General features: G+C 42.5%; 1 protein-coding gene across 1 annotated transcript in view; it reads right to left on the bottom strand.

Moving 5' to 3' along the window:
- CFAP54 (cilia and flagella associated protein 54) overlaps positions 1–1,603 on the bottom strand; it is a 345,554-nt gene extending 343,951 nt beyond the window's left edge. The window contains exon 1 of the mRNA XM_040980448.1: positions 1,236–1,603. Coding sequence (XP_040836382.1) covers positions 1,236–1,564 — 329 coding nt within the window. The 5' untranslated portion in view covers positions 1,565–1,603. The remainder of the gene's footprint in view (positions 1–1,235) is intronic.
- Between the last annotated feature and the right edge of the window lie 7,417 nt (positions 1,604–9,020).

Genomic DNA, 9,020 nt, shown 5'->3' on the forward strand with positions numbered 1-9,020 from the left:
TTCTCCCTAGTTTTTATCTCCTTTGCTTATGTATTTGTTTTGTGACCATTTATACTCACAAAAATAGAGACTCCATGAAACCAGGGATTTTTAAATTTTTTTTATTACCTTGAAGTTCCCCAAACAGTATCTGATACATTGAGCACGCTAAACTTTTTTTATTACCTTGAAGTTCCCCAAACAGTATCTGATACATTGAACACGCTAAATGGTTTTTTCTAAATATTATTTGAAAAACATGTTTACAGAGAGAGAAGGAGAAACAAAGAGATCCTTCATTGGCTGGTTCACTCCCCAAAATGGCCACAACAGCCGAGCTGAACCGATTTCAAAGCCAGGAGCCAGGAGCTTCTTCTGAGTCTCCCACGTGGATACAAAGGCAAAGGACTTGAATCATCCTTTGCTGCTTTCTCTGGCCATAAGCAGGGAGCTGGGTGGGAAGTGGAACAGTCACAAAACAAACTGACACTCATATGGGATGCTGGTGCCGCCACTGAGGCTTAGCCTATAACATCACGGTGCAGGCGCCTAAATAAATAATACTTAAATGCAGGAATAATAAATATTAGTTAAAACCATGTCTTCCTTTTGAGCAAGTGGACGAGAAAATGTAAATCCAAATAATTCTCCATTCTGAAATCCTCTGCCAATTGTCCACAAAACTGTTTCCTTTGCAATTTATTTTACCAGGAAAGAAAGATGGTAAGATAAACTTTAGAGCCTTAAAAACGGGTTGTTTGCAATTCTCTGTAATGACAATAACAGAATGTCCCGAAACGCAAACGTGCAGAAGGAGGAGTGGCAAAATCCAAGAAGTCGCTGTAACCCGAACGCCGTCAACAGCAAGGGCACACGTTCACAAGAGAATATACTTCACGGTATCAGGAAGCAAACTTCAGCAAGGAGCTGAGCTCCAGTTCCTCCACGTACCAAAAAAAATTGTACAAGCTGAGAAACCCCTCGACGAGCCCCAGTTGACTGGCGCGCGGAGCAAGCAGGCGACGCTTACAAGAAATGGCCAGACGTTGGGTTGTTTTTATTTTGCCGCAGCAGAAGAGCAGGATGAAGCGTTTCTCAGGACTTAAGGACTGTCGGACTCTCTCCGTGGTGTAACTTGGTGCCCCCGGCGCCCTCGGGCCAGGCCCTGGGCCCTCCCGGCGGCCGGGCGCGTCCTCCTCAGGCCCTCCGCCGCGCCCCTCTCCGGCCGGCCCGCCCCGCGCCCTGCCGCCGCTTACCCGCGCCGGTGGATTTCGTGCTTCAGCTCCTCCGTCGCCGCTAGAGCCTTCTTTTTCTTCATAAAACCTAAAAACTCCTGAATCTCCCTCTCGAAGGAGGCCAGGAGCGGGTTTTTGGCGTCCAGCGGCCCGTAAAACAAGGCCGGGGGCAACGAGTCCTTGGGACTGGCACCGCGCAGCAGCGGGCGCGGGGTGCTCGTCTTTGACTCCAAGGGCGACATGGACACCGAGGTCGCCGACGGGGGAGGGGGTGGAAGTTCTGCCAGCGACATACAAAGGAGAGGCTCCTCATAGCAGACAGAACTCGAGCAGAGGCCCGGCGCCGACATACTACCCCGACCCCGGCCCGCCCGGAGCGTGTGGACACGCGGTTGCCCGGCGACGGTGTCGCGGCAACCGAACATCCCGCGCGCGTCTTGGGGAAGAACAGCGGCCCCTAGAGGGCAGAGGAGCACAGAGGCAGGAAGCGCGCGACGCTCGGTGCCCCGGTTCTCCTCAGGCACCACTGACCGGGAAACCAGACGAGGGTCTGAGAACCAGCCAGCAACGGAGCTGAAACCTTAGGATCACAAATCCCAATCACTGAATAAGAAGGATGTTGGTGGTGACAATTCCAAGTGTAAGGCATTGTTCTTGTAATCTATCTCATGGAATCAGCATAATAACTTGGGTGCTAATATTTATCATAATAACCACTCTCAATAATGTTTATTTTACAATTTAGGAAATCTAACATTGGGGAGATTAGGTCATTTGACCTAAGTCAGAATAAAACATGGAGTGTCTGAGACTAAATAAATCCTGTAACACCCCCCACTCCCCCGCCTGTGCTAAAAATGAACAGAATGTATTGATTACTCCCCAGAATGACATTGAGATGAGGGGGATATCTGGCAAGCGGTTTAAAATCAAAATAATGCGACATCAGTCTCTTCTTACTGGGACTCTGAGGGCTGTGCCTGGGGAGTGATGTTTATGCCTCCAAAGCGGATTGAGCTCGTTTATTTGAATTTCAACCTTATCCTAAAATCCCATTATGATACATATTCTGAATGAATGATTTCATGTTTTCCTGAACCTTAACGCTTGATATTGGTGCCTACTGATAGCCTGAAGGGTTAATGCTGAAAATACGTTTGCATTTTCAACCGGGGCTTTAGGAGACTTCTGATTGGGTAACTCCACACCTGAGGGGGTGGAAATGCTTGGGGGTCAGGAAAGGGTTTGTTTTTCTGTGGATGGTAAAGGACTGAGGGCTGAATTTATACAGAAGCAGGAGTTTCTGACTACCAGGACATGTACTTTGCTGAAATTTCACAATGCTAAGAATTGTCTGAGCTAAGCACCATAGTAGTGCATGTTTTAGGAAAGTAGGTCTTTACCACAACAACTGTTAGCATCTGTTTCACAATTCGCAGACAGACCATGCCCCCACACCCTGCAAGCCTGATTTCCCACTGAAGATGCAAGAGGCTTATTAGACCACAGCCTGGTCTCCTTCAGGTTTGACCTAATTTCGTGCAGGCTCTGTGGGCCTGTGCTAATTTGTGAAGTTAGCCTAATGCATCCTGTATACATGCACTTAACCTCATATTTCTTTAAGAAAGATCATGGTGATTTGACTCACCAGGATGACAATACAGTCACAGAAGCTCCCACACAAGCAGTGACAGGCAATGACACCTCAGCGTCCCATTTTCCAACCAGGATATGGACACCAGCCTTTGATCGTCACAGATTGTTTTTCTTGTATGTACATGAGTAATAAAAATGTCAAGACTTCAAAGAATTGAAGTTGGAAAGACCATTCATCCTTGTAGCAATGACACAAATCAAAGATCAATCAACTTTTAAACCACCAGCTTGATAAATCCTTTCCGTTCTCTTTTTCTTACTCCCACACAATAAAGCTTTCATCTGCAGATCCAAGCTCATATAATTTGCAAGTGAGTACTATCTATTATATTGATTAAAAAGAAACAGCAGGATACAATTAAATTTGAGTGGAAGAAAAAATAAATACAAATAAAACAAAATGGGCCTCCCTCCCTCTCCTACCCTGCCTCAATTTAAGGGTTCTCACAAACAACCTTTTCTCATGCAAACACATTCCAAACTCACGGGTAAAAGAAAATGTGACTAATTAAATTCAAATGCTTGAATTATGAAACATTACATCTTAGTCATTTTCTTTCTTGTACTAACTGAAGTTAACAGTGCTTAACTTGCAGTAGCTCTTGGAAGCTTGACTGAATATTTAATTGGGTGTTAGACTCTGAATCATCATCGTGGTAAGATGGAAGTTTCCATCTGATTTGTTCTAAATTATATTTGAGGCATTTTTAACATTTTTTAGAGATGTTATCTTCTTTGTAATGAAATGCAGCCATTATAATATCTTTTCTCTTTCCTTGTCACTCCGCTTTCTTCTTTTCGCTGCAATGAAAGAATGGAGCTGTGTAGCCATTGCTCCTGGCAGGGCTAAGTAATGTAAATAGCTTCCTTATAAATAATGTAAATTGTTAGTTCCTTATAATTAATGTCTTTGCAGACTGCAGGGATCACCTTTTGTCCCTTCAAAAAATCTATTTCATCTGAAGTTACTGTTTGAGAAATAATAAGGTTAAAATTATTTCTGTTAATAATTTATCTCTTAACCATTCAACTGACCCCAACAATATGCTTTTAACAGCAAAAATCACAAAAGACATGACAATCTCTACTTTGTCCCTTCCCTCTTGATAGTCACACTTTTCTTTTTACTTTTCATGCATTTAGTTAAATAAAATCGTTTCCTAAGTGTCCATACAATATATTCATGAATTCACATGTACTTTCCAAGAACACGACACATTCAGCACCTAACCATGATTTTTTGAAAGGAGGTGGTGTAGACTCTACTGCGACAAAGGTTTCACCCATGTAATAGCCATTCTGCAGTGAAGCTTAGGAATGGAAGAAAAAGAGAAAATCTTACAGGAGGTGATGTTTTAGCCCTGCACTGTAGCTACTTCACAGTACAGAAATATCCTTGAGAAGAGACGCTGCCTATTTACTGAAGTAGCCTGGCCCAGAACAGAATCTGACTCAATAAAGTCAGCAAGAGTGAATGTATGTGGGGTGAGTGTGATTTACTGGTTCTGATGTCAGGTGGGGTGCTTGTATCCTACATTCAAGGACCTGCGTACAAGCCCAGCCTCCTCTTTGGATTTTGGCTTCTTATTGATGTATGGCCTGGCAGGTTATGACCAGTACTTGGGTCCCTGCCACCCATGGGAGAGAACTAGACTGAGTTCCTAGCTCCACCTCTGTCTTTGCTGGCACTTGGGTCCAGAGCCTGTAGAGGACGATTAATATCTGTGTTCTCACTGTCTGTCTTTCTCAATGTGCTTCACAAATAAATATATAACTTTTGAAAAGAAAAGAAAATAGTAATAGCAGAGGACAGACACACAGAAGGACATCCCTAACCAAGAGAAAAGCTTACGTCAGATACTTTACAAAGTCATAAACACGCACAGCCAGATTAAATGAACAATTTGTCCAGTGTAGTGAGCCACAGACTGCAATAGATCAATCAAGAGGTGGAAGATGAAGTACAAAAGGAAGCACTATCAAATAGAGTGGTTAGGGTAACTGGAAGGGTTTCCAAGGAATTCAGACTTGTTTCTGTATTCAGCAAACCACATTGGCAATAGATCCCCAGCTTCCCATGGTTTGGCCTAGGACTTTGAGACTTTATAGCAGTGTGAAAGCAAACCCATTCGGCCTATGATATTCAACAAGATATCCAATAGCATATTATACAATAAGCCTTGTGTTAGATGTTTTATGTCTAACTAAAGGCTACAGTAAGTGTTCTAAGAATGTTTAACATAGGCAGGGTTAAGGCATGAGGTTTCATTGATTAAATACATTTTCAACGCACTTTACTGAACATAACTCCATAATAAATCATGAGCAAACATGTAATGTAGAAAATAAACACCAAATTCTGGAGTCCATTGCTGTGGCGTAGCTAATTAAGCTGTCAACTGGGAAATGGGCAACCCATATGAATACTAATTTGAGTCCCAGTCAGCTTCTGATCCAGTTTCCTGCTAATGTACCTGGAAATACAGCAAAAGATAACCCAATAAGTTGGGCCTTTGCCACCCATGAGAGAGACCCAGGCTCCAACTTTGGCCTGGCCCAGTCCTAGCCATTGTTGCCATTTGGGACACAAACCAATGAACCAATATAAGGGAGATCTCTCTCTCTCTCTCTCTTTCTCCCTCCATCTCTTTCTCTTTGTAACTCTCCTTTAAATAAGTCTATATATTTTTTTAAAATCTAAATTCTATGGCTAGAAATCATAGCTTGAATCCACAGGCATAGAAGGAACATTCCATAACACAATCAAAGTAACATACAGAAACCCCAACAGCAGTATCATAGTAACTGGGGAACATAATAGAGGGATATGTAGGAAGCACTCTGCAAAATATAGGCATTGATAAAGACTGGGAAAAGTCTCCCAAAGCACAAGCAGTCAAAGCCAAAAATAGGAAGAGACAACATCAAACTAAGAAGCTTCTGACAGCAAAGGAGATGATCAACAAAGTGAAGAAGCAACCAACAGAACGGGAAAACATCTTTGCACACTGCACAACAAATAGGATACTAATAGCCAGGAATTACAAAGAGCTTCAGAAACTCAATGACAGTAAAACAACCTTGTGAAGAAATGGGTGAATGAAATGAACAGAAATTTTTCAAAAGAATAAATTCAAATGACTGATAGACATATGAAAAACTATTCAGACTCCATAGCTGTCAGGGAAATACAAATAAAACTGCACTGAGATTCCACCTGACTCCTGTGAGACTGGCCTACATTCAGAACTCTACTAACCATACCTGTTGGCATGGACGTGGGGAGAAAGATAACCTACTTCACTGTTGGTGAGAGTATAGGCTAGTACAGCAATTAAGGAAGCCAGTCAGGTAACTGAAAATTGATCTACCAAATGACTCAGCTATCCCACTTTTTAGACTATATCCAAAGGAGATGAACTTTGCATTTGAAAAAAATGATGTTAACCTTTATTTACAGCAGCACAACATACAATAGTGAAGACATAGAAATAACCCAGATGCCCACTGAAAGAGGAGTGGAAAAAGAAACTGGGGTACATCTACTCTATGGAATACTACTCAGTCATTAAAAAAGAGTACCATTTGCAACAAAGTGGTCCAAACTGGAGACCATTATGTTCAGTGAAATAAGCCAATCCCAAAAGAGTGAATATCATATGTTCTCTTTAATATAAGGTAAATTTCATGTAAAATACAAGATCAATAGATAAATAAGTAAATATGTATATATACATGTATTCAAAGGAGATTGTCACACAGAGAAGTGAGGATGCAGCGCAATAGGCATCTCTATTCCAGAATAAAAGATGGACTCCCAATGAAACTGTTAAATAGATCTTGACAATAAGGTGCAGAACTTCCTACCATTGTTTATACCTACAATGTCAGGATAACTTACATAACAGAATGATGATGGACTTGTCACTGCTGCTAAAGGACTATCCTATTGTAATAATATAGTAGAAAAGAGGGTACATGAGGAATGGGAAATCCCTGAGCCTGTATCATGACAAACAAAATCTGGGCCAAATTCAATGGCTCAGTGACTAAGTCCTCACCTTGCATTTGCCAGGATCCCATTTGAGTACCAGTTCATGTTCTAGCTACTCTACTTCCCATCCAGCTCTCTGCTTGTGGCCTAGAAAGGCCATAGAGGATGACCCAAAGCCTGGAACTTTGTGCCCAGATAAAAGACCCAGAGGAGGCTCCTGGCTCCTGGCCTCAGACCATCTCAGCTCTGGCCATTGCCCAACTAGCATTTGGGGAATGAACCAGCAGATGAAAGAGCTTTCTCTCTATATCTCCTTCTCTGTGTAAATCTGCCTTTTAAATAAAAATAAGTAACACTTTGGCCCAGAGCGATAGTTTGGTGCCTAAAGTAGCATGCCTCATGCATGCTAGGATCCCATATGGGGGCCAGTTTAGATCCTGGTTGCTCCACTTCCCTTCCAGCTCCTTGCTTGTGCCCTGGGAAAGCAATAGAAAATGGCCCAACATCATGGGACTCTGAATCCACATGGAAGTCCCAGAGGAGGCTCCTGGCTCCTGGCTTTGGATTGGCTCAGTTCCAGCCATTATGACTATTAGGGAAGTGAAGGAGTGGATGGAAGACTTTCTTCTCTGTCTCTCCTTCCTTCTGTAAATCTGACTTTCCAATAAAAATAAATAAATATGTTTTAAAATCTTTAAAGATTCTCCTTAAATCAAGAGTTCTGAGTTTGTGAACTGAGCTCTGGAAGCTAAATAAATAGCTGTGGTTTTTCCATTGTAGCATCTAAAAGCAGACTTCTGCTTACTAGTTCTTGCATTTTTCTGATTACCAGCATGGAGCAATATCTTTGTTGCTTGTTCACACACGCTGCCCCACTAACATCATAATCCAATAGCTAACATCAGAAATTCCTACTGATAAAGGTCACCTGGCTGTCACTCTGGTCTGGCTGTCCATTAAGGTCAGTCCACAAGCTAACCTTCATTAAGGTGCTATTACTTTGCCTCTGCCACTCTAGGACTGCCCCTAAACTAACGCTATGAAGATAAATTTCTTGGCTGAACAACCCCCCACCATCTCAACCCAGGGCTATAAGAGGCAGAAACTACCAAGCTTGGTATTCTCTCTCACGTTGGAACACCCTTTGGGATACTCCTTATATCATCAGTGAATTAATATCCTCTGGGCCGTTGCAGGGAACATAGCCGGGTAGCACATTCTTAGGACATACATTAAAAATGTGATCTAACATTCCCTCTTTCCTGAGCTTTTGGGTTCTGTTCAGCAGGATATGGCACTTGCTTGCTGTAGAACATTATCAAGAAGTCATTTCAACAAGTTTTTAGGAACCCTGACTCATGGGTGAGTTTTCCCATACTAATAAATTTCACCTTTCCAGCTTAATATTCCTTTGCCTTAATCTTACATACTGTAGGCACCTCCTCTCCCCTGAGGGGTGGGGGTCCTCAGGCATCCCACAACTCCCAGCGGTTACCTAAAACCATGAATAAAACTGAACCCTCTCATATGTACTTCCCCCTCTACTCTATACACACTAATGATAAAGTTTAATTTCCAAGTTATACAGAAAATGAACAATAATAAGCAATAATGGACACAGAGCTCAGGAGCTTCAGGGAGCTGTCTGAGGAGCAATCCGTGACTCGATGGAGCAAGCAAGGCATCACCTACACATGGGATGGACTACAGAACAGCAGTGCCAAAAGTGGACTTCCAACTTAGATGTGGGAGGGTGGCTCCATTGAGCAACCAAGAGGGTCAGTTGTACCCCAAGACATTCTCAACAGTAGCAAATTTCTGCGGTGGATTTCCAGACAAAGCAGAAACAGGCATCCTTAGCTGAGGTGGTCAAAGCAATATTGGAATATCAAATGAGTTGACTTCCAAGCAAAAACAGGATCCATCTACTGTTGATAAAGCTTCTGCCCAGCTTGCATTTCTTCTAGAAAAATCTGTCATCATGCCTTTATCTATAGCTTTCCCTTAGGTTTCAAGGGTCATGAGATCGTACTTTGGACACTGAATCAAGGGGAACCACAATCCTGACCATGGGAAAGAATAGCAAGATGCTGCAACACATTGACTAGAATGAGATCTATCCTGTAAGATGGCCAAATCTTCACTAACACCTTTAG

Source organism: Ochotona curzoniae, unplaced genomic scaffold (assembly GCF_017591425.1).
Source record: "Ochotona curzoniae isolate NIBS_2020 unplaced genomic scaffold, NIBS_Ocur_1.0 contig_1014, whole genome shotgun sequence".
NCBI classification, from domain to species: Eukaryota; Metazoa; Chordata; class Mammalia; order Lagomorpha; family Ochotonidae; genus Ochotona; species Ochotona curzoniae.